Source organism: Calliopsis andreniformis, chromosome 9 (assembly GCF_051401765.1).
Source record: "Calliopsis andreniformis isolate RMS-2024a chromosome 9, iyCalAndr_principal, whole genome shotgun sequence".
NCBI classification, from domain to species: Eukaryota; Metazoa; Arthropoda; class Insecta; order Hymenoptera; family Andrenidae; genus Calliopsis; species Calliopsis andreniformis.
This window is the reverse complement of record NC_135070.1, coordinates 5,438,678-5,463,816: the sequence shown is the minus strand read 5'-3', so window position 1 is coordinate 5,463,816 and position 25,139 is coordinate 5,438,678. Positions and strand designations below refer to the sequence as shown.

Genomic DNA, 25,139 nt, shown 5'->3' with positions numbered 1-25,139 from the left:
ATGGCGGACGAACAGGTGAGTTGCCGATCAAAATAACGTGCAAACCTCGAAATACGACGAAGTTATTTACGACGAAGTGATTTCGAAAATCGTGCGGTACGCAAATCGGCGGTAAATCTTTCGCGGATTGTGTGACATCGACGTGTGTCTCGAACATTTCGCCATCGGAAAACATCTGAGTATTCTCCGAACCTATCGCATTGTTTGTTGCCGGACCACAGTGATTATTATTTCGTCGCCCTGTCAATAAAAGTACAGTTATGAACTGAAAGATTACACAATCCTTGATTTATTGACATCTTATCATGTGGACGATAACATGTTGTTGATGTGTGAAACGTTAACCTTGTTTTCGTGAATAATATCCTGTGCAGATACAATTTCGAAACATCAAAAGATAATTAATCGATGGGAATATCATCTAATTCGTGAATTTTATACTAAAACAGTTGACTTATCGAGAAATTTCGGTTTTTTAAAAAGCATAGGCGTCTTAAATTATTGTTTTATATTATTTCAAACATACGGCATAACCTAACACTCATTTTATAACGTAAACTAAGATGTTTTTCCTTCGTTATTTCGATATTATTAGCTTGTTGTTTATCTGATGTTTGGTGTAAAGGATTTTCAAGTTTATCGTGATTTTTAGTTTAATTCAAAATAATTAATAATACTTCGATGGTGTGTTTGTAAAAGAGTTTCAAATTAATTCTACAATTGAATTTATTCGAACTAGTTATTCGGAAAACATAAATCGTGCAATCGTAAAGTATTATTTAAATGCAGAAAAAATAAGTATTTTTTTTATTGATAACATTAAATGGACGTTATTATAATATTATTTAATGTACATTGATTAATGAGTAGTGAAGAAGCTTAAAAAAGTAAATATTTATAAAATATTAAACTGTCAGTGTGGTTAAGATAAAATATATCTTAAAAAATTATTATATTTTTTATCTTTCGTTGTATTACTGTATTTAAAGTAATTAGCACAAACAAAGTTTAGTTTACCTAGGTGTACAAAGGTTTCTTTCATTCATTAAAAAAATTTTTTTTATCGTTACATTGGTTGATCATACTTTAAAATAATGTTTAATATAAAAACATTGAAAATAAATAAATAATGTGATTTTGAAATAATGATTTTGTATATTTTCAAAATTAATTAAGACATACATTTAGGTATAATTGTTTCATGTTCTTTGTTATAAGCTTTTGAGTGTTTACTATAATGGGAAATGAAAGTTTATTGAAGAGTCTGAAGCTTGAAGAAATGGTTTTGAAACTTATGGACTTGAAATATCTAAATGGAAATATTAAAATAGATGTTTAAAATATATCACTAAGAATGGATCACATACAGGAAGTACGGCAGCTGGAGTTGCTGTGCAAGCAGTTGTATGAATCACAAGATTCTGCTCACCGTGCAGAGGCTGAGAAGGCGCTTGTTGCTTTTCAAAATGCACCAGATACGCTTACAAAGTGCCAGCTCCTACTTGATCGAGGAGATTCTGCATATGCTCAATTATTGGCAGCCACTACATTGACAAAACTGGTCTCCCGTTCAACAGGGCTCAGTTTGCAACAAAGGCTTGATATACGTTAGTATACTATTTATGTTATTATTTTGTATAATTTATTAATATATATAATCTACATTAATAGATAAGAAAAAACATGTTTGAAGTTAATTTGAATGCATTTGTTTCAGGAAATTATGTTCTTAATTATTTAGCAACTCAACCAAAATTGCCAAATTTCGTGATACAAGCTTTGGTTACATTATTTGCTAGGATATCAAAGCTTGGTTGGTTTGATTCTGACAAAGATGTATTTGTCTTCAGAAATGTGGTCAGCGATGTAGCAAAATTTCTTCAGGTTTTATTTACTTTCACATTTTATTTAAGATTTAATAGAGTCTGTCTGTTGTACTGATATAATATAACATTTTTATATGATACAGGGATCTGTAGAACACTGTATGATAGGAGTTCAGTTGCTTTCTCAAATGACTTGTGAGATGAATCAAGAGCTAAACATTGATTCTATTAGGTCACTTGCAAAACATAGGAAAATTGCCAGTAGCTTTAGAGATGCACAGCTCTTTGAAATATTCAAATTATCGTGCACTTTATTAAGTACAGCACGTGAGAATTGTAAAAATTTGAATTTTAATGATGAGGCACAGGTATGTCTTTTTCTCTTTGTTTTCTACACGATTGTATGAATATAAAGAATAACATGTATCTATATATGTATATATGTATATATCTCTGCTTCTTTCTTATTCAGCATGGTCTGATCAGACAGCTTTTAAAGCTTGCACACAATTGTTTAACATTTGACTTTGTTGGAACATCAGTGGATGAAAGTTCAGATGATCTAAGTGCGATACAAATTCCAAACAGTTGGAGACCTATACTTTTGGATTCAAAATCGTTAAAACTTTTCTTTGACTTATACCACAGTTTACCTTACACCTTGTCATCATTAGCCCTCTCGTGTTTAGTCCAAATAGCATCTGTTAGAAGGAGCATATTTTCAAATCCAGAAAGAACACAATTTTTGACGAATTTAGTGAATGGTGTAACACATATAATACAAAATCCACGGGGACTGAGTGATCCTGGAAATTACCATGAATTTTGTAGATTACTATTAAGATTAAAGAGCAATTTTCAACTTGGAGAACTAATTTTACTTGAACACTATCCAGAAGATATACAATTAATTGCAAAGTTTACAGTTCAAAGTTTACAAATGTGGCAATTTTCACCAAATAGTTTGCATTATCTCCTAACTCTGTGGCAAAAAATGGTTTCATCTATACCTTACGTAAAAGTAGGAGATCGACATTTATTAGACATATACACACCAGAGGTTGTGAATGCATACATTACTTCAAGATTTGAATCAGTTGCGGTTGTAGTTAGAGAGTGTTTGGAAGACCCACTCGATGATTTAGGAGTAGTGCATCAACAGTTAGAACAGATATCAGTCATTGGAAGATGTGAATATCAGAAAACATATACCTTATTAGTACAACTTTTTGATCAAGCTGCTAGAACATACCAAGAATTAATGACACAAACAGCGTCACCTACTCAACAAATGGATGTCACAATACAAGAAGGTCAATTGATATGGCTTGTGTACATTATAGGTAAGAAAGTCAGTCTAGAAAACTCGATAAACATAAATATAACAGAAAATACATCATAAAATATACATATTTAACTTTCAAAAAACAAGGTGGAGTCATTGGTGGGAAAGTAACATTTAACAGTAATGAAGAGTATGATGTAATGGATGGTGAATTAGTCTGCAGAGTACTTCAATTAATGAATTTAACCGACTCCAAGCTTGCGCAAGGTGGCTGTGAAAAATTGGAGTTAGCAATGTTGAGTTTCTTTGAACAATTTCGTAAGATATATGTAGGTGAACAAGTTCAAAAAAATCCTAAAGTATATAGAAGACTATCTGATGTTTTGGGAGTAAATGATGAGTCTATGATACTTGGCATTCTTGTTCGAAAAATGTGAGTAACATGTAACATACAAACACGATCATTTATATTTAAACTTTCATTTCTTTATTTGCAGAATAACAAATTTGAAGTATTGGAGTCGTAGTGAACAGATTATCTCAAAAACACTGCAGTTGTTAAATGATTTATCTGCAGGTTATAGTTGTGTTCGTAAACTTGTCAAATTAGAGGAAGTACAATTTATGCTTAACAATCATACAGTATGTATAACTAAATATTCTCAATATTATCGTAAAAAAAATTGATACAGGAAAGTATCATATATGTAACAATCTATACACAACATTTTCATTAACAGGGAGAGCATTTTCCATTTTTGGGAAACAATGTACCAGTAACTGAAATGCGTTGTAGATCAATGTTCTACACATCTTTGGGCAGATTACTGATGGTAGATTTGGGAGAAGACGAAGAAAGGTTTCACACGTTTATGTTACCTCTAACAGGTATAAATGTATAAAAATATATTAGTATAAATATATGAAAATAGTAGTATATTTATTCAATGTTTATATTCGTATTACACATAGGTGCATTGGAAAGTTTAGGACAATTAATGGGTGCTGCTGACCCTTCACTTTTTGCTGCAGAAGAAGCAAAAAAAGCATTGATTGGTTTGGCAAGAGATTTAAGAGGATTAGCTTATTCATTTAATACAAAAACATCATACATGATGCTTTTTGACTGGATGTATCCTTTTGTTAAAGATGTAGTTCAAGTTGTACATAACTAGAAATAATGTATTTCGGTTTTAAAGCAAGTACCTTAACTCATACTTAGATATCCAAATTACACACCAATTTTATTGCATGCTGTGGAACTCTGGCATTATCAACCGCAAGTTACAACACCTATTCTAAAGTTATTTGCAGAGCTAGTACAAAATCGAAGTCTACGATTACAGTTTGATGCATCTTCTCCAAATGGAATTTTATTATTTCGTGAAGCTAGCAAAGTAATATGTAGTTATGGTAATCGTATATTAAATGTTGATGTTCCAAAGGATCAGATATACCCCCTAAAACTCAAAGGAATAAGCATATGCTTCAGTATGTTAAAAGCAGCTTTATGTGGAAATTATGTGAATTTCGGAGCATTCAGATTATATGGTGACGAAGCATTGGATAATGCACTTAATACATTTGTAAAATTACTTCTTAGTATACCACAACGTGATTTACTAGTACGTCTTTGATTAAAGCAAATGAAGTATGTTCATTAAAGACAGTGATTTAACATTTACTGTTATTTTTAATAGGATTATCCAAAACTATCTACGACGTATTACGTGTTACTGGAGTTTTTGGCACAAGATCACATGGTCTTTCTGTCTACCCTGGAACCCAGAGTTTTTTTGTACATTCTATCAAGCATCAGTGAAGGCCTTACTGCATTAGGTGCGCAAAAAAACTCTTATACAGGTCTGTGCGGCTGAATCTATCTTATTATCAGTCTCTTATCCTCCATGCCATGCCTTGGACTTTTAATCTCAAATCATTTAAGCCAATTGCTACTGTTTAGAAAGGTATTCATAAAATATATTTCTATTACAGTCAAAAATTAAAGAAAATGAAAAAAGAAAATAAAAAAAGAAATTACGAATACATGATTATAATGAAAAACTCAATTAAAACATTAGACATTTATGTCTATCAAATTTAGTATTGGCTTTCAATCTACATAATTTTATATTTGAAAATTCTTTGACGTATCTTTATCTAAATGTTACCTTAAAATATTTACGCATATATGGATAATTGAACAATTTTTTAATGATATAAAACTAATTATTTAAGCAAAGTTTCATCATTTTACAAAATTAATGTTTGATTCAATACCTAGTTTCATTAGTATTATATTACATATAAATAGTGAACTGTTATGTCAAATTTGTGGCAGAATAGAATTTTATCATTATAAAACAATCTGTGTAACAAATATCAACGAAACAATTATTTAATGAAAACTTTGTAAAATTATGTTCCTTTTATTTACGTTTGTTTGTGTTTTGCATTGTTGCTTGGAATGAAATTTTGCCTTTAGGTATCAATTACTGCAATAATTTTAAACATATATATTGTTAATCCATTAATACATATCAAGAGAATGATCAAATTACCATAATTCTATTGGCAATGAGAGGATTAGAGTTTGTGAGATGTAGACCCTATTTCATTAGTTATTACTACATTGCTTTTTTAAACTTTTATTCATGTTTTTAGTACTTTAGAAATTCAAATTCTTTATTTTCTTAAAGTTGAATTACATAATGGGTCTAGTACACATAGTCAGCCGTACAGCTGGCATGCTACTAAACTATGTAAATGTTTACAACTATAAGTTTTTAAATTATTAATTGTTGATACTAATTGTATGCATGTTGTGTTAAATATTTACTTCATGTTTGCTTCTTTGTTCTTTAACTGACACATAACATGTTCAACAATATTTTGTAAATATTTTAACTGTATTATACTATTTTATTTTATTTCACAATTTCACAAATAATTTTTACAGTACAATTAATTCCTTTTAAATCAAAAAGTACAAGAAAAATTAATGAAATTTTATTACAGACACAATGGTTTGTACTGGTTGTTGCACGACACTTGATCATATTGTGACATATTTATTTAAACAACTTTATCCAAAAGGTATGATTTATTTAATAATATTTAATATATATATTATACACAAATTTAAAAGTAATATTAAAACTCATGAATCAGGGGGCTATGCACGGAGGAAAAATGCTGTTGCTCCAGGCAGTGGAGATTTATTAGAAGTTCTAAAACAACATCCCGAAATCCTTCAGCAAATATTGAGTACCGTTTTAAATGTGATAATGTTTGAAGATTGTAGAAATCAGTGGAATATGTCACGTCCTCTCTTGGGATTAATTCTCTTAAATGAAGAGGTAAGTGCAAATAATCTTTCACCTATTTAATTCGATAAAATGATATACTTAAAATTAATGTAGATATTTGCACATACATTTGCATATATTTTCCTATGTCCCATTAAATTTGAACATTTATAATTTTAGTATTTCAATCAATTACGAGAAAATATTATTAGAAGCCAACCAGTTGATAAACAAGCAACAATGGCACAATGGTTTGAAAATCTGATGGTAGGAATTGAAAGGAACTTACTCATAAGGAATAGAGATAGGTAAAACATATTGCAACTAAAAGTAAAGCTGCTTTATTATTTAAAAAAATCAATTTTTTTAAGGAAGATTGATGATATTGACAGTATTTGTATTTTCACACGAGTTTTTTATTTCAGGTTTACACAAAACTTATCGTTGATTATAAAAGATATAAAAGATACAAATGATACTTGGAAAGAACCATTATTTGTAAACTCTGCCGGTGTTATGATGTCTTTGTAGTGATACTGCTCTCTTTCAATTAGATTTTCCTAGGTTCTTGCCTGCCAAATGCTTGAATGTGTGTGCGAGTGAAACTATAAATTATGGTGGATTTGAAATTATGGTTTTAGATGAGTATAAAGATAATAAATTAAGTGCTATTGTTTTACAGAAGCATTATCGTTTGGCTTCCTATTCTTTTGCAACCTTGATTTCTTTTCCTAATTGTTTTATGTAAATTACACGATGATTTCAAAACTCAGTGTAATAACATCCATATTTCATTTTATATGTATATCTATATAGCGTGCTTATAACTTTGACGTTAATACATATGCAATTTTTTAATAGAAAAGATAGATCGTTTTTATTACCTTTATACTCTTATTACTTTGGTTTAATACAATACTGGAACATAAATATTCTTGCACATATATTACGTATAAGAAAGGTTGGCAATAAATATATTACATTTTGTAAATCTACAGTTAATGTATATTCAATAATTTTGCACGAACAAATTGAGTAAATTCATTTCCGCTATTAAAGATTACAATAATATTTTCTTTTATTAATATAAAAATGTGGAAGATCTCTTTCACATTATGCTTTTAGTACGAGTATTTTAATTTTTAGTGCCAAGATTTATCTTGTATACGTGTTGTTTATTATATTTATACCTTTCCTAAGATAAATATTTCATTATTGTTTCAATTTTTAAATAATATAGGAGAATGCAATTTAGAATAGGAAGCCAACTAAATTAGTTACTACCATGTATCTTGTTCCATACTTATTATTTTTACACTGAGCTGACTTCCATTTATTTAAATATCTTTTACTGCAGAATATAAATCAAAATTTTACAAACATTTTTAAATAATAAACATTGATTATGAATATCAGTTGAATTTATTTAATAAAAGTAAATTATTCGTGATATCAGTTATATCATGAAAAATACTATTGAATTTGTAATGCAAACATTGGCTGAAAATTATATTTTATTATTACTATTTTCATCGTCACTATTATCGTTGTTGTTGTCATCATCGTCATCTCTTTTATCACCGTCGTCGCCATTATTATTATTATTATTATTATTATTATTATTATTATTATTATTAGTACTATTATTATACAGTAAAAATTTCCATTAACATTTTCGAATATTTTAAATATTTTCGTTAAAGCAAATTTGATAATAAATCTACATTATATAAAGATAGTAAATATTTTTTTATTGTTAACATGCAAATTATAATTTACTTACAATTGGTTAACAGATTCTTTTAGCTAGCAAAATTCTTTAAACATTATTAGTAGTACACTTTTTACGTTTTACATAAAATATTCTAAGATATCTTTAAAATTTTAAATGAGATATACAGAGTGTGTCAAAAAATGCAGAACATTTTTGGAGAGTAGATTCCAGACACAAAACTATGAAAAGAGTTCACATGCACATATGCCAGGAAACTTTGCTATTTCCTTTTGTTGATTTTAGCTATATACTATTTTGTATTACATATTGAAGCATGTATTGTGGTTGTATTATCCTCATTGTCTGAATAACATAATCATTTGGGAGGTCGAATTCTTTGGGCCTATCAGAACTTTTAAGAAATTGGCAAATCGCAATATAAAATAGCATATAACTGAAAGACGTTTTTGAGCATATATACATTTTAACTTTTGTTCATTGTTTCTGTATCTAAAACTTCCACCTGTCCTCCAAAAATGTACCACATTTTCTAATACACCTTGTATAGTTGCTATGTTTATACATGAGAAAAAGGGAACTAAATGTACAAATATTATTTGCTTCGAAATTAAATTTCTTCTTTCTTATTTTCATTAGTTTCTCATTTGCTTTCATATCTTTTCGTAAAATGTGTGTTAACAACAAAAGATCAACTGATCTTTATCACTACTAAATATTAGATTGTGATTGAAAATATCTCTACATTCCTTGTGTATATTCTCGTGTATAATACGGAAATACACTTTAAACGTAATAGAACTGAATTATTTTGTAATGTACAGTTTTTTTTTGCTTTATTAAAATTATATTCATATCAACATTACTTAATTACTTATTTTATAATTGATAAAAACAATGCTAATCTTATTGAAAATTAATTTTGTCAACTACATATTTACTTTAAAGAAGTATAGATAATTCTTTTGCGAGTTTTTATCTTTAAACAAACTTACGTTTTATTTGGATAACATCTTTTCAAAGACTATTTTATCACTAGGTGTAATGCAGATTGTATGATTGAAGTGCTGAAATGCATAGTGCATATTTTGAAATAGTTGTAAGTTTAAATCGTGTCACTGAAGTAGTATTTGAACTTTTTGTACAACGACAAATGAATGCCATTGAATGAGGTACAGAGTTAATAATGTGAACTCTAATATTTACTTGTTAAAATTGATTAGTTGATTGTCAAGAATAAATGTGTTACATTAAATTCTTTGTTCTTATCAAGGATACTTTTAACTCTAATGATAGGAAATGAATGTGTAAAAAATGAATATGAAAAAGTTCACATGAGAGTTTTTTGTCATTATACACATATATATATAAATATTAAATCAATTTGATTTAATTTTAACTATACAAAAATTATTGACACCATATTATGCCCCCCTTGAAATGAAACAAGTTTTACTTAACAAATTTTTTTCTACTATCAACAGCAAGTAAATTATACAGGTGGCCTGCTTTAGTTGTCTCACCCTGTATAGTTGCTTAATGGATAATTACTTGATTGCATTAAGATTATGTCTAATTATTTATATATTTTTCACTACAGTATAATGGAAAAATAATTAGTTTCCTTTTTATAGTAAAAGTTCTTATACTGATTTGGAAAAGTTTTTTTAACATAGAATTGATGCAATTTATATGAAATGATGTCTATTTGTACCATAATAAAATACATTCAATTATGTGTTCGAGTTTTAAAGATATAGTAATATACATAAAAATTGATTAAAGCTCTTATATTATCTTAACATTGTTTGTTATGTAACATACAATAAATAATTATTAGCTTTCTTTACTTTTGATAAAAAGAATATAACAAAACATAATTTATTCATTGTAAAAGTTTTATTTGTAGTTTAAATATTTTTAATTTAATAAACTTTCACCATCTCTAGATGTAAACATTATATATATTTTTCTACTTAATTCAGGGCCAATTTTACGTGCTTTTGTAAGAGGTCCAGCTGCTCTTCTTATCTGTGAAATATAATTCATCAAATATAGTAGAATATAATAATAAAATACTTAAACTTTCTATATCAAACAATTTATGAACTTATAGTAAACTTCATAACATACTGGAATATCTTTTAATAAATTTATTCCTTCATTGTGTGTACAGTTTTTATAAGCCTAAAAAGAAAAACAAAAGAATGTAGCACAAAAATATGATACATACTTAATACATACTACTTACTTCTGTTAAATCTACAGGACTTGGATATATAGAACAAATTGCTTCTGCAATTTCAAGACTACTCAAATTAAACTGACAAAGCTGTTGTTGCCATAACCTTTTTAATCCATTTCCATCTTTATCTACACGCACTGAATTTCTATTATCTCCCATCAAATACCAATCAAATTTGCTTGCTAGACTTTTATTCTTTTCTTCTTTATATGGTATTTCTGCTACAGCTTTTGTACATTGATATACCACTAATGCCAGGTCTTGAGGACTATTGACTAGCCTGCTGCTACATCTACTAATAATTTGTATTTTATTAAGGCATTCTTCAAACTGTTGCCTTGATATTTCCGGGAAGTTCTGATATTCATTATTACTTTCAATATTAGACTTCTGAGTTTTATTTTTTGCTCCACTTTTTGCTGAATTCCTTGCTTGTTTTCTGTATGTAAAATAATCTTCTATGCCAAAAATGATCAATATGAAATTATTATTTGGTAACAAGTTCTGAATATTGCAAATAGTTGAGCAAAAACTATTATCTGCTACTTTTGTTACCGTTTCGTCCCAATTCCAAATTAATAGTGTTTGATCAACTTTTTCATTATCTTTTACTGTACATATCTCATTGAACTCATTAACATAATCATTTTCAACAATCCTTTTCCATGTAATGCTGTTTGGAATCAATTCTGTATCAATACTATATTGTATATCAGCATCAACTAATGCACTTATAACATCTGAAATAAAGTTAAAATTTTCTATACCTTTGTCAAGAACAACTTCTATAAATTTCATACATTCTCCAGGTTTAATATTTTTTGACTTTTTCAATGCAATCTTTTTTAATGCTCTGTCTCTTGCTAACTGTTTCTGTCTTTCCAATTTTTCTTCTGTTAATTGATTTTTTGCTTTTTTTTGAGTTACTTTAACATGTTTGCTTTTCTTTCTTCTTGTCTTCTCTTCATCTGAATCTTCTGTAGAATCAGAAAAAGTGGACATTCTCTGAGATTGCTTTGAATTTTTGTCATTGCTAGGAACTGCTATTACAGCTTCGTTTTCTAAATTATCACAATCAACATTACATGAACTACTTTTGTTACTGTTATTACTTGTTTTGGGTACTTGATGCACATTAGAGACATGATTGAAATGCACTTCAGGGAACTCAAAATCATTCAAATCGAAATCACTGTGTGAATCTTTTTCTTTATTCTTATTGTTGTTCTTAAGCATGTCATTTTCGAAAGACAAAACAGAATCGTTCGAGTCGCTTAGAACAATCACTTCTGACATTTTAGTAACTAATATTTCAAACATAAGCTTTGAAATTTATGTATCAGGTCTCATAAAAATAAAAGGGTTGAAAAGGCAAGTATGTACTTTTAATATACAAATTCATCACAATTATTTTCTTATATCAATTTTTTAAAATCTTTCACTTTCACACTCACTTTCTGTTTTCAAATCGTACAGTTTGAGAAATCGAAGCATCCACATGAATCGCAAAAGCAACAAATGTTTATACCGAATACACATTAAATGTGACTAAAGAATAAAATCAATTAAATGTGTGTAATATTAAAACAGAAAATGAATATTATCTTGAATAACATTGCAAATACTATTACTTAAAAAATTGTTTATTGTATAAGACAGTAAGTACAGTTTCGCGCGTCGCTCAACTTAATGCTGCATTTTCATGTGCACAGAACATATTCTTCTCGTCTTGTATAAAGCGTTGCTTCAACATTTATATTCCAAGCTTCGGGCGTAGACCAGTTTTGTTCAGCTATCGTTAGCTTCCCAACGCTGGCGGAAATAAATGACGTCATGAGTGAAGTGTCGATGACAAATGGATGATACTTCGCGAAATGATATGGAATTGTGTGTATATTAAAATTTGGTTTCCATAGAAAGAATAGTCATAAAAGGTACCAGAGATCGTTTTGAGTGAGCGTTTTTGGCAGTTCCGTAATTTCGAAACTCCGTACTCTGTTTATGAAGGTGAGAAACTTTTACATTATACGATATTTTTTGCATCCAAGTGTCACAAATTTTTTAAAAATTCGTACGTTCTACTGCATTATATCTTCTGTAAACACACGTATCTCTTGAGATATCAGAAACACACCTTCTAACTTTCGCTAGAAGGTAGTAATGCAACAGATACTCCAATTTAAACTGCAAGGACTATTTGTAATTGATTAGTTATCATTAGATATTAGTGCTATTAAATGTAAAAAATAAAATTGTAATGACGACTGATATCTAAAACGAAGGAAATAAAATAACTATAAGGGAAAACAAATTTTTTTTTCGTTTGCATAGTTTGTATTTTTCGTTCTATAAATTATCTGTATTATACTGTAAAGGAACAGGTAATTCTCATAAATTTTGTGTATTTTGAGCACTTTTATATTTTGTTCAATAATAATTGCAATTGTGTATCAATTTGCAGAATTGATTTATTTAAAGCAGCAAAAATGTCTGATCACTTTGGTCCAATAACTGTAAAATGGGATCCAAAAAATTTGGAGATTCGTACTATGTCTGTAGAGAAGACATTGGAACCTTTAGTTTTACAAGTAACTACGCTTGTAAATACAAAAGGTCCTAGTAAAAAAAAGAAAGGAAAGTCAAAAAGGGCTAGTGCTTTAGTTGCAGCTATTGAAAAAGCAACTAGCAGTTTTATAGAGAAAGGTGAACAAATTGCTTATGAAAATCCTGATATCACTGCTGAAATGTTAAGTGCTGTTGAAGAAGTAAGAAAAACAGGCGCTGCAATGAGCATTGCTGCAAGGTATTATTTATTGGGTTTATAGATTACTATAATCATATGAAAGACATTAACTATATTTTTATTATTTAAACAGGGAGTTCTCAGAAGATCCTTGTTCTTCTCTAAAAAGAGGCAACATGGTCCGTGCTGCAAGAAATCTATTATCTGCAGTAACACGTTTACTTATCCTAGCAGATATGGTTGATGTGCATTTATTGTTGAAGTCATTGCACGTAGTGGAAGATGATATACAAAAATTAAAAAATGCATCTTCACAAGGAGAATTATTAGAGAATATAAAACAATTTGGCAGAAATGCATCAGAACTTATGAATCAGGCTGCAAAACGTCAGCAAGAATTGAAAGACCCTCAGCTGCGAGATGACTTAGCAGCAGCAAGAGCTGTTCTCAAAAAACATTCCACCATGCTTCTCACTGCTTCTAAAGTTTATGTTAGACATCCTGAATTAGCAGCAGCAAAAGCTAATCGTGATTATGTTCTAAAACAAGTTTGTGAAGCTGTAAATACTATTAATGATGTGGCTCAGGGAAAGACCCCAGTTGACAGTCAGCATCCCTATGAAGGGCCTGGAGAATTAGCTGCTGCTTTAGATGATTTTGATGAGAGAATGGTGATGTCTCCACTTGCATACAATGAAGTACGTACAAGACCTAGTCTTGAGGAGAGGTTGGAAAGCATTATCAGTGGTGCTGCACTGATGGCAGATTCTTCATGTACTCGAGATGAACGTAGAGAACGAATCGTTGCTGAATGTAATGCAGTTAGGCAAGCACTTCAAGATTTACTAAGTGAATATATGAATAATGTAAGTATTTTACGAATTTTCTCAGTAATTTAATGATTGCTTTACATGTAGACAAAAATTGTTCATATACATACAACAAAGTTAAATGTAAAATATGTATGTCTAAACGACTTCAAGCAATTATAATTATTTTTAGTTTTTGGTATTTTATTCTAATTTATGATTTATTTTGTAATGAAATAAAATTTCTATATTTTGTCAAACTAATTCAATTCTCAACTTCATATAAAAATATTAAAAATGCATAAGTAATTGCAGTTGATTTACTATGTTCATTATACTTACTTGTTTCTTTTTATTTTGATGACTGCAGTTACAGCTCGCTCGGGGTGAAAAACGGGTAAATATAATATTTGTGTGTTCTCCCATTGCTCTGATATTCAATTTACAAATCAAGCGAGATATTTTAATTGCTAAATGCTACATTAGTTCTCATGCACATTATGTATATTTTATTTTTGTAACAAGCACTAATCAAGCAATTTTTAATAACTGAGTGTTCACAAATTTGTGATTGTACTCTAACTTTGTTGCACAACTGTACATAGTGTTATTTTTTATTGTATAATATAGTTACCTAGAAATTAAAATGCGTATAGTACGAACATATAATATACTTTTAAATTTGCTATAAAGTAGAAAAACTGTAGAAGAAGATGTTTTTTATTGAAAGAAATGAGTAACATTAGTTTGATTAGAAGCTTTTTTCTATAAGATATCGTGGATCCCCGTGAAACAGATTTGCATAACTCGACATAAAAACAGCGATCAGTATTCACAGAACGCGATAAATATTCTCGTATAATGTATTAAATAAATTTAACACTTTAATACAAGTTTCAACTTTCTGTTTAGAGGCACATACAAGGCATAAAGATATACTTTGAAAAATTAAAACGTATTTAAACGTATTTTCCGTTAATATAACGGAAAAATATGTTTATATAACTTTAAATTGAGGCAAAAATTACAATTAAAATAGTACTTCACTATTCAACATTTATGTCACTAATCACAAATAAGTTCTAATGATATTGTTTTGTTAACAGTAGCTTATATAATGTGGAATGTATACCACTTTTTGTACAGAGATTCACTATATATAATAATGTTAATAGAGTAAAAGATTATTCTATTCATTTAATTTTTATAATCTCCTTTTTACTTATGTTTGTCTCTATGTATAACATCTAAATAGACAAAAATGAAATTTGTGTTATTAATACAATTTAATGAGTATTCAATAAGCAAAATAGTACTTTTGAAATAGTGATAGTAATGATGATAATTCACTTTGTTAATAATCATTAAATAAAATATATTTGATATCCTAATATAATTAATAAAGAAGTATTGTAAATTCTAATTTAATGTTTGTAATTTTAATACATTTGTTACGTTACGTTAATAACGTTCTACATATTTTAACAGATGGGTGTCAAAGAACAATCGGAAGGCTTAGAACGAGCAATTGATCATATGTGCAGGAAAACACGTGATCTTCGTAGACAATTACGAAAAGCTGTGGTGGATCATGTGTCAGATAGTTTTCTGGAAACAAGCGTACCTTTATTAGTTCTTATTGAAGCTGCGAGAAATGGTCGCGACAAAGAAGTAGAAGAATATGCACTTGTTTTCACAGAGCATGCGAATAAGTTAGTTGAGGTAAGTATTTGGAGTGTCGTTAATGAGCTTACGTAAAATGTTCAATCATATTGTCATGATTTAATGATGTTAAATTGTCACTTAATCAGGTTGCAAACCTAGTATGTAGTATGTCAGGAAACGAAGATGGTGTGAAAATGGTCCGTTATGCAGCTGCTCAAATTGGAAATTTATGCCCGCAAGTAATTAACGCAGCTCGTGTATTAGCAGCTCGTAATCGATCTAAAGTAGCTTTAGATAATATGGAAGTATTCCGACAAGCTTGGGAAAACCAAGTGAGAGTATTAACAGAAGCTGTCGATGACATTACTACTATTGACGATTTCTTAGCCGTGTCTGAGAATCATATTTTGGAAGATGTAAATAAATGTGTACTTGCATTGCAAGAAGGTGATGCTGACACGTTGGACAGAACCGCCGGAGCAATTCGTGGACGATCAGCCCGAGTGTGTAATGTTGTTCAAGCAGAAATGGATAATTACGAACCTTGCATCTATACCAAACGAGTATTAGAAGCTGTAAAAGTTCTAAGGGAACAAGTAATGCCAAAATTTGCACAGAGAGTAGAAGTCGCTGTAGATGCTTTGGGTAGTAATCCCGCTAAAGACGTGGATGAGAATGATTTTATAGATGCTTCGAGATTAGTTTACGATGGAGTCCGTGAAATTAGACGTGCTGTATTGATGAATAGAGTAAGAATATTTCATCTTGTAAGATTACTCTTTTATTTTTATTTATTGTATTTATTTTTCCCCCTTTTTTTTATAATTTATTATAGGCGGACGAAGATTTAGATCCAGAAGATGTTGAACTTGACGAACATTATACATTGGAAACTCGTAGTAAATCAAGTGCTCAAACTGGGGAGCATGGAGTCGATGAATACCCAGAAATTAGTGGCATAACAACAGCTCGCGAAGCTATGCGTAAAATGCCAGAAGAAGATAAGCAGAAGATTCTGCAGCAAGTGGAGTACTTTAAGAGCGAAAAATTGAAGTTCGATAAAGAAGTTGCCAAATGGGATGATGCAGGAAACGATATTATTGTACTCGCGAAGCATATGTGTATGATCATGATGGAAATGACAGATTTTACTAGAGGTCGTGGACCCTTAAAGACGACTATGGATGTCATTAATGCAGCAAAGAAAATTTCTGAAGCTGGCACCAAGTTAGATAAATTAACTAGACAAATTGCAGATCAGTGCCCAGAAAGTTCTACTAAAAAGGATCTTTTAGCATATTTGCAACGTATAGCGTTATATTGTCATCAAATGAATATTACAAGTAAAGTTAAGGCAGATGTACAAAATATTAGTGGAGAGTTAATTGTATCCGGACTTGACAGTGCAACTTCTCTCATTCAGGCAGCTAAGAACTTAATGAATGCAGTTGTTCTTACTGTTAAAGCTTCGTATGTTGCATCAACAAAGTATCCTCGACAATCTACTGTGACTGTAAGTATTATCTTTGCTTTACTTTTCTATATGCATTATTTATTTCAAATTCACAGTTCTATAAATTGTTATGTTTATCGTTTTGGAAAAGAGTCTAAAATATTTTTTTGTCTTTCTAATACGTTTACTGTGACTTACACACTTGAAATATGAAACAATATAAAACTTTTTGTGTAAAACACACTAAACACATTATAATGATATCTATTAATGGATTGGTCGGAAATATCTATCTAGTAGAGCAGAGATGTGTTTGTTAGTGACAGTTCATTTTCAAAGAATCTCGAAGGCAGGTAGCCGAGGCTATTGCACCTTTTAAGGGATTTATGATAGGGACTTAGGGTGTATAAGGAAAAAAAATTGAGTGAGATTAAACAGTTCTGCCGGTAGGCAATGACGGATGACTACGTTAGGTCTTTCAGTTATTGAGTGTCATAGAATTGTTTAGAGGGAGAGAGTATTCATTTAAATAAGAATATTGTTCCTGGAGGATCTGGCTACAGAGTGGGGAAGGCTATGCCTTTTGGTAAGAGAGCTGTGATCCTCGGCACTTACCTCAGAACCGTCAAGTGCGAATGTATTCTAGTAGAATTTCTGACACATTTTTTTATCACAATAAACGTGTTAATCGAATTTCAATCTTGATTATGCTATTTTTATGATAATATATTGTTACTTATACATCTATATAACTAATACTAATGTTTAAAACCTTTCATTAACCAACAATTGGATTTTGTAGTATGTAAGTATTTATTTGACGTTATTAAACTATAATAAGTTAATTATCTATCACAAATGTTAAAATGTAAATGTTACTTATGTATTTGTTCATTTTTGTTCATACTTTTAAAAGATTGTAATTTTTTAATTTGTTTAAACAGTCTCCCATCGTTGTGTGGAAAATGAAGGCACCAGAGAAGAAACCATTGGTACGTCCTGAGCGACCAGAAGAAGTTAGGGCGAAAGTACGTAAAGGTTCACAGAAAAAGGTTCAAAATCCTATACACGCACTTTCAGAGTTTCAGAGTCCTACAGAAAGCGTTTAAAATTTTACTCTGTAAGTAATTTAATAAGAATGAAATCTAGTACACAGCATCACCTTTGGAAAGTCTACCAAGCAAGATGTTTTATTTTCTATTGAGTACAGGATTCCAGTACTTAAATTTTGAGTTTTTTACAAATTTCTTAAGTGTTGTGACACATATGATATATTAACTACATTTCATGTGAAATTATATTACAAGAAGAAAAAACGAAAAGTATTTAAATATCATTGGTGTGCAACTGTACAATACCGTGTTACTAGCGCTACATAACATTTATTATTAATGTAATAAGTAAAAGATAATTTTTAAATGTTAAACAAATATTAATTTTGACTTACGATTGTGATAAAAACTAAAGCTATTCACAATAGAAGTTAAAACAAAATCATTGAAAATAAAATATCTTGCATAAAAATGTTTATATTCTTTGTAATTATCAGTTTATAAGTGTTTGAAAAGTAAAAAGAACAGTATATAATGACGTCAATTTCCAGACGACAATTAGATCTCAAAGATTGACCTCTTCTAAAATATATATAAACTTTAGATTTCAGTTATATGCAAATTAGTAAGACTAAATCGCAACTATATTTCGTAGAGTATAAAGATGAAGATTATAAAATTTTAATCTCTACAAAACATATACTAATATTGTTTAAGTAAGCTCATCCTCCACTTAAATGAACTTTACAACTTTTTATTACTCGTAAGTATAATTAAATAAATATTCTTTTTGAAAAGAAAAACTACAATACAAAACGCGTGTCTATAATACATAATTATATACCGAGATTTATAATACCGACAACTAAGTATCTGAAGAATGCCAAACTTTTTATTATTACCCATATAATTGGTATGCAAATATAAATTTTTACTTATATATACATACATATAACGAGTTAAAAATGAAATTTTGTTTAATAGTATAGTACAGTAGTGTATGTATACTTTTGTATACATGCCAGCATATCAGAGGCCTCATCATTTTTATGTTGCAATATTGTACAAGATCGTTATGTGGACTGAATTTAATGAAAATTCTTATATTTTTCTGCTTTTTTTAAATGTTAGACATTCAAACCAGTACACTTTCTCACACATATCTAGAAGAAATATTTCAGATTAACATTATAAGAATATGTACTTTTGAAGATATTTAAATATTTCATGAGTAATACATAAATCATTACTTCCAGTAATTGTAATAATATTCTTGGGCCTTGAATTTTTATATGTTATTAGTTTTTTACTATAATGTATTTTTTGACAATAATATTGCTACATACTTCGTTACGTTCTACGTAAAGACGAGGAGAGGTACGGATAATAATGTTAACATTCTTCTGACGTGATACTAATGTTGATGATTTTAAATGAGTACTATTACAAACTACTTGAATCCATTTTTATAAACAGTTGATATATATATATAATAGAAAAGAAGAAAAAAGGAAATATCTAAGTTCTCTATAAATTTGGCTTTATATGTTTACTTTGCGTACATGTATTTTATATGCATTTTATTCGTGAAGTCGTGAAAGATATTTTTAAGTTATATTCAATTTGTACTATCTTTCATTGACAAAATTTACAGAAAAGCAATAAAGGAACAACACAGTATTGCATTAGAATAAAGAGACTGCAGATTAAAAGTATTTAATGATTGTATATAGGTAAATATTACACGTTTCTGAATAAATTTTGTTAAGATGATTTTATATTACATCTAGTTGATAAGAAATAAGTGTGAAAAAACTGATACCAACTTTATAAAATTATATTATATTATTTACAAAAATTATATTATTTACAAGTACTTTTTTCTTCAGCACGTCGTAATCTTCTTTTTTGTAAATTATTCGTCATAATTCAATACTACTTACATATATATCAGTACTTTTAAAGGAAATTATTCAGGATTATTAATCAGTGAAATCCACTATCTTAATAAATTTGGTAATTGTCAAAACTTTGAATAAATAAAAGAATAATATATTTTAATCGTTAAAAAACATGTAAAACTAGTTTCTCTTTCTAATGTTCAGTTAGAAAGTAGTTCATAGTACATGTTACATATTACATTCTATTAGAGAAATTGCAAGCAGTGTAAACTAAGGTGATTTTAAATTCTGTAGATTTAAACATGTAATATGTATTGGTATCAATTTTTTACTCTTATAAGACAAATATTAATTTATATGAAAATAAACAGTAAGACTACATTGTAGTTATCAATATGCTGCCAAATATAAGGTGATGCTTTTAACAAATATCTCTTTTTTATTTTTTATCTTACGTACGATTATATATGTATACATACATTTCTACACTATAATCATTAGTATTACAAATCATGAAGGCAGGTCATACGGAAAAATTCAAATATAATACATATGTTTGTATTTTATGTACTTCATTTATATACTAAATATTACAGAAAGTATATGAATAAGAGAAACTCACAAATGCAAACACATGATGGCAATGGTATGATGTAATAATTCACTCACTTAAGAAATATAATTGCTTTCGTTCTAATTCGTTGCACATTAATCTTGCAAATAGCAATTACAAAGGGTACAACTTATTGTGTTATTTAAAAACAATTATTTAGCTGAGAATTTTTTGTCTGTTTAAACTTTGTACATTTTTATTTTTAAACATAAAATTAAAAAAAACTATATTTACTGCACAACCACGTGGATGATCAAATGAAAGTAGAATGTAATGTTTGTGCTTGTTGATTTTCACGTTACAAATTAAATTTATGGCTACATTTCGATTTTTTTTCGTAATTATTTTCATAATTACTGTTTCTTATTGTACATGATATACGAGATAATTGTAGTTGCTTATTTTTTAAAATCTAGATTTTTTTTGTTACTGTTACTATTAGCATTCATTATTTCACAATTATATTAAACAAATACAGGTACTATTAACATAATTCATAAAAAATTGATATTTATTTGCACATATTCAATTTCAAATAATTCGAGACAGATAATCTGAAATATACAATCAGGCATTTATATATATATATATTGGTTACATTGTAACCAAAATTACTACTGTTGTCTACTTCTAAAAATCAGTATGTATTACAACAGATGAAATTTAAATTAATATAGCTTCGATGAATTTAAGATACACATTGATTTAGTTTTTAATACAATGATTTTCTGTCTGTATTTGGATTTCTGTTTCATGATTTTATTATAAAAATTTTTAAGCATATAAACTAAAGTGCATAGCAATTTTTAATTAGTATATTATGCCATCAATACTATATAATACATGATTATTAATTAAATTTACACCAAAATCCTGTTAAAGAAATAGCTCTATATCTATAAAACAGTCTCTTAATATCAAGTTAAATTTGGGAATTAAAACAAAAAAATTTGTTGCTTCACATGATTACTAAATCCAAATCATCCTCAGATAATCCATAAATACCTATAACATATTTTGTTAGATACTACATTTTATATGCTTCTTGTTTTCTTCGTCTTTTTTCTTTTTTTCATTTTTTTGATTTTTACAAGGAGCCACAAATGGTAAGAGATACATGCGAACCTTTAAAAGCAAGATAATACAAAGCGCTATGAAATCAATATGGTGTCTTAAGTATGAGTAATACATGTGATAAATCTATTTAATTTGCTTTATAATCACAGTTTCTGCATTCATACTGAAGTATGTTGTGACTAAAATAATACAAATTTAGTGCATGCAATCTTAAAAAGTCCTGACAGCAGGTATATCTATCACAATGCAAAAAAAGATAGAATTTGTATATAAATATGTGTTTCCAAATGGTACATATGGTATAGGTGGTGAATAACATAATTTAATTATTATTAGGATATAATGTTATATTGTATTTAAAATATTCAATCAGAAAGTACTTTTTAAATATCGCTAAATAAGGAAACATAAACAAAATTCCTCATTTTGCACTTATTTTTTGGTAAATGAGTATATAGTGTATTCACCACTTACAGCATTTAAATATTAAATTTCATATACATATTCTACTCAGTTTCGAAATATCATTTTGTAAATATTTTATTACTTAATTAAAATAAGTAAACAATATATGAACTCTCAATATTACTAAAGAGAGTCATGGAAACAGTCCTTCACAGCCTGTGCAAGACTTTCATTTGAGATCTTGAAGTCTTTCAGATGTATGCTGATAGAGGACCAGAATTATGATGTAATTATGATTCTATCTTTTTTAAGACAAAGTAAGCTGACAATAAAAATCATTGTTAAAAAATTTTGTATGTAATTGGATATATTAAGTATGTTTCAGCAACAAAATATGCATTGGCTGCAATACATTTTCCAATGCGACATTTCACTTACATCAGTCTTAACGACTTCAGTATGTTGTTCTTAGTTCATGTGAGTGATAGTACAGAAGATGTATATTGATATAAAATAAGTGTCATAAAAGGAACTCTCAGAGAAATGTTTCAATTAGAAACATACACTACATTATAAAAACTTTCAGATCTTAATAAAAGAAACATTCTAAAAGAATTAAAAGATATACTCGTTTTGAATACATTAATTTGTAAGTGTACATATGTACAACATAAATCATAGAAAAATGAATGCAATGTATTACAATTAATCAAGGGTGTCAAAATCTAGCAGTACAATATATTGTTTTGCTTTTATCTGCTGCTCCAATTTACGACTTCATATGAAATAAAGATAATGAAAGCATGAACTTTTGGGAATGATTATCCTCAATGCTTTACAAGAAATATAAATCGCAAATTCTTTTAACAGGCGATTTATATTGTGAAAAAAAGATATATTTAAAATTAAATGTTTCTAGCATTATGCAATATCTCCAATCTGTAAAAACTTGAATATTTCTCTTTAATTTATGGTTATGCAACTGATTTTGTTAATCTTGGGTATCATAACAGTATTACGTATTATCCACTTTGACATTCGTTATATCTTTGTACGTTTAGTCACAGTCGTTTAACTCTTAATATGATTTAGTTAATAACAACTGTGTTACTTATGATGGTAATGTGTAATAGCCATACATATAGCCCATTTTTATTGACTTTTTACGAATGGAATGTATGGCTTCTATGACGATTCTGCTGTAACTTCTGGTGGTGTACTTACAGATGTTACTGCTGATTTAAAGGCTGGAACAAACTCGGCTGCATTTGGATTTAATGTACTCTAAAAATTTTAATCAAAGATTTATATTGACAGTTTACATAAAATGAAGATTTATGTTGCACAAATTGTACCTGTTTAGCAAGGTCATCATGCATTTTTAGATTGCTAAATTGTTGACAAAGTTCAGTTCCATTATTCTCAGACGTATTAGTAGCAGTAGACCAAGCAACAGAATTTGTATTCCTTTCGTGTTGCCTTTCATCTTCCCACATTGCTTTTAAGCATTCTTCTGTCAATTCTTCTTCAACTAACTGTTGAATTACCTGTGATGTTTTTCAATTATTATTAGAAACTATTAACATCAAAATGTATTATGATAATAAAAAATAATCCCAACTGAACCTCTTTATCAAATTCTTCCTCATTTTCCATCCATAGATATTCAGAAAAATCACTTTCCTCATTTCCTTGTACATCAATTTCAGGATCATAATTATTATCCATATAGGAGATTATGTCAGTTTCATGCCCATAATCGTTTCCAGAACCACTGTTTGGAATCTTCATTTTCATTCCAAATATGTGTTTAACAATACAACAAGTAATTCACTATAAACACATAATCTCGAGTTAATTTAAAACAACCTTCTTATATACATAGTCACTTTACGTTACGTATAAAGATAAACTTTATTTTTCAAACACATACTCAAAAGTGATAATCTTTGAATGATGATAATGGGAAACAATTAAAAAGTGGTGAAAAGTAATAATAATGAATACAATAATTTGTATTATGAAAATAATTGGAGTAAATTTCCTATCAAGGTAACAACAATTTATTGAGAACACGAAACATATTGCGGTTTAAAATTCTACAAGTAACAGAATACAACCTTGAACTCTTTTACGTGCCCGAATTCTACAAACGAAGCGTTTACATGAGCAATTATTTCGTTTGCCACATATGTTATCGTCAATCGCGAAATTACATTTTCGTCCATAGAAACAGATCGATTCTTGTGGTTACCTTTAATTTATCATTTAGCGCGTTAACTACTGAGAATTTTGAATCGTTGCTGATCGCATCGTAGCTACCGAATACGGGAGAACATCGCTTGACAGATTTGTTACAAGGCAACCATTTTTAACTGTCTCCACTTGTAGTAACGACAAAGCAATATTTATTAATCTTTGTTCATAATTAACGCCGCGCATCTATTGTTATTAAAGTAGAAGATAATCTTCCACCAAACATGAAGCGTAAACATACCTTTTAACAGAACGCCTTCGAACAGTTTGCGATAGAAAACACGATTTACGCAGTTCATGGGTAAAATACGTGTCGTGCAACACAAATTAACCCTTGAAGTAATGCTGGGACGGTGCTGCCACCACCTACAGAAAGTGCAATGCACTCCGCGCTTCCCAAAAGTCGATAGATATTGATGTTGATCTGAATATTATTATGATCATTTACCAATTAACGCATAATCAGCTTATGTAATTTGAAGTAGTTTTTATATCAGGTAATTTAGGGATACTCCATCAATTAACAAACAGAAGGTCAAGATTGGGAGAGTTTTCTTAGTAATCAAAATCTCAAGTCAGTTTAATCATAGTATTGTTTGGAATATTGTTGCCACAAATATCTGCGAAATACTTGTGCATTTCATTTTCAAGGTAACTATACAATTCGTTATAAACAATAATTCATTGAAGACTTCTGTTACGTTTTCCTTTCTTCTTCGCGAACTCGAATCGCAAATATTAGAAATTAGAATATTTTGAAGTCATAAAA

At 28.9% G+C, this 25,139-nt stretch overlaps 4 protein-coding genes across 13 annotated transcripts; 2 read left to right on the top strand and 2 right to left on the bottom strand.

Moving 5' to 3' along the window:
• Ranbp16 (Ran-binding protein 16) lies at positions 1–7,920 on the top strand. Of its 4 annotated transcripts, none has more exons than XM_076385301.1 (15): positions 1–15; positions 1,370–1,607; positions 1,718–1,884; positions 1,970–2,194; positions 2,299–3,169; positions 3,259–3,544; positions 3,609–3,753; positions 3,852–3,999; positions 4,084–4,243; positions 4,334–4,736; positions 4,812–4,950; positions 6,130–6,207; positions 6,283–6,470; positions 6,600–6,727; positions 6,845–7,920. In XM_076385301.1, exons 1-15 carry the CDS (start codon positions 1–3, stop codon positions 6,948–6,950), a joined length of 3,297 nt encoding a protein of 1,098 aa, XP_076241416.1. In that variant the 3' UTR covers positions 6,951–7,920. The 4 variants fall into 4 exon arrangements, with proteins under 4 accessions (XP_076241416.1, XP_076241413.1, XP_076241415.1 ...); XM_076385298.1 differs by having other exon boundaries at positions 4,812–4,974; XM_076385300.1 differs by lacking the exon at positions 1–15 and adding an exon at positions 36–252 and having other exon boundaries at positions 1,219–1,607.
• A 2,114-nt stretch (positions 7,921–10,034) lies between these two features.
• Positions 10,035–11,779, bottom strand: Mms4 (Methyl methanesulfonate sensitivity 4). Of its 3 annotated transcripts, XM_076384648.1 has the most exons (4): positions 11,164–11,779; positions 10,403–11,085; positions 10,285–10,338; positions 10,035–10,182 (listed from the first exon to the last, which is right to left on the bottom strand). In XM_076384648.1, exons 1-4 carry the CDS (start codon positions 11,714–11,716, stop codon positions 10,072–10,074), a joined length of 1,401 nt encoding a protein of 466 aa, XP_076240763.1. In that variant the 5' UTR covers positions 11,717–11,779; the 3' UTR covers positions 10,035–10,071. The 3 variants fall into 3 exon arrangements, with proteins under 3 accessions (XP_076240763.1, XP_076240761.1, XP_076240762.1); XM_076384646.1 differs by having other exon boundaries at positions 10,403–11,779; XM_076384647.1 differs by lacking the exon at positions 10,285–10,338 and having other exon boundaries at positions 10,403–11,779.
• Positions 11,780–12,259: 480 nt separating this feature from the next.
• On the top strand, positions 12,260–18,481 carry Alpha-cat (catenin alpha). Of its 2 annotated transcripts, XM_076384577.1 has the most exons (8): positions 12,260–12,403; positions 12,858–13,199; positions 13,273–14,005; positions 14,319–14,345; positions 15,437–15,670; positions 15,760–16,362; positions 16,449–17,126; positions 18,011–18,481. In XM_076384577.1, the coding sequence occupies exons 2-8, from the start codon at positions 12,883–12,885 to the stop codon at positions 18,173–18,175; spliced, it is 2,757 nt and encodes a 918-aa protein (XP_076240692.1). In that variant the 5' UTR covers positions 12,260–12,403; positions 12,858–12,882; the 3' UTR covers positions 18,176–18,481. The 2 variants fall into 2 exon arrangements, with proteins under 2 accessions (XP_076240692.1, XP_076240693.1); XM_076384578.1 differs by lacking the exon at positions 14,319–14,345.
• Paip2 (polyA-binding protein interacting protein 2) lies at positions 15,530–24,699 on the bottom strand. Of its 4 annotated transcripts, none has more exons than XM_076384583.1 (5): positions 24,612–24,699; positions 23,741–23,947; positions 23,470–23,661; positions 23,339–23,398; positions 15,530–15,556 (listed from the first exon to the last, which is right to left on the bottom strand). In XM_076384583.1, the coding sequence occupies exons 2-5, from the start codon at positions 23,909–23,911 to the stop codon at positions 15,545–15,547; spliced, it is 435 nt and encodes a 144-aa protein (XP_076240698.1). In that variant the 5' UTR covers positions 23,912–23,947; positions 24,612–24,699; the 3' UTR covers positions 15,530–15,544. The 4 variants fall into 4 exon arrangements, with proteins under 4 accessions (XP_076240698.1, XP_076240697.1, XP_076240694.1 ...); XM_076384582.1 differs by lacking the exon at positions 15,530–15,556 and adding an exon at positions 18,026–18,158; XM_076384579.1 differs by lacking the exon at positions 15,530–15,556 and having other exon boundaries at positions 20,562–23,398.
• Between the last annotated feature and the right edge of the window lie 440 nt (positions 24,700–25,139).

Coding starts and splice junctions, on each gene's coding strand:
- Ranbp16 (XM_076385298.1), top strand. Junction 4,000..4,083: donor GTTTATGTTACCTCTAACAG/GTATAAATGTAT, acceptor TATTACACATAG/GTGCATTGGAAAGTTTAGGA. Junction 4,737..4,811: donor TACCACAACGTGATTTACTA/GTACGTCTTTGA, acceptor TATTTTTAATAG/GATTATCCAAAACTATCTAC.
- Mms4 (XM_076384646.1), bottom strand. CDS start 11,716: ATGTTTGAAATATTAGTTACTAAAATGTCAGAAGTGATTGTTCTAAGC. Junction 10,339..10,402: donor GTCCTGTAGATTTAACAGAA/GTAAGTAGTATG, acceptor TTTTCTTTTTAG/GCTTATAAAAACTGTACACA. Junction 10,183..10,284: donor ATTTATTAAAAGATATTCCA/GTATGTTATGAA, acceptor TATATTTCACAG/ATAAGAAGAGCAGCTGGACC.
- Alpha-cat (XM_076384577.1), top strand. CDS start 12,883: ATGTCTGATCACTTTGGTCCAATAACTGTAAAATGGGATCCAAAAAAT. Junction 15,671..15,759: donor ATGCGAATAAGTTAGTTGAG/GTAAGTATTTGG, acceptor TCACTTAATCAG/GTTGCAAACCTAGTATGTAG. Junction 17,127..18,010: donor CTCGACAATCTACTGTGACT/GTAAGTATTATC, acceptor TTGTTTAAACAG/TCTCCCATCGTTGTGTGGAA.
- Paip2 (XM_076384579.1), bottom strand. CDS start 23,911: ATGAAAATGAAGATTCCAAACAGTGGTTCTGGAAACGATTATGGGCAT. Junction 23,662..23,740: donor AGGAAGAATTTGATAAAGAG/GTTCAGTTGGGA, acceptor AAAACATCACAG/GTAATTCAACAGTTAGTTGA. Junction 23,399..23,469: donor ATGATGACCTTGCTAAACAG/GTACAATTTGTG, acceptor TAAAATTTTTAG/AGTACATTAAATCCAAATGC.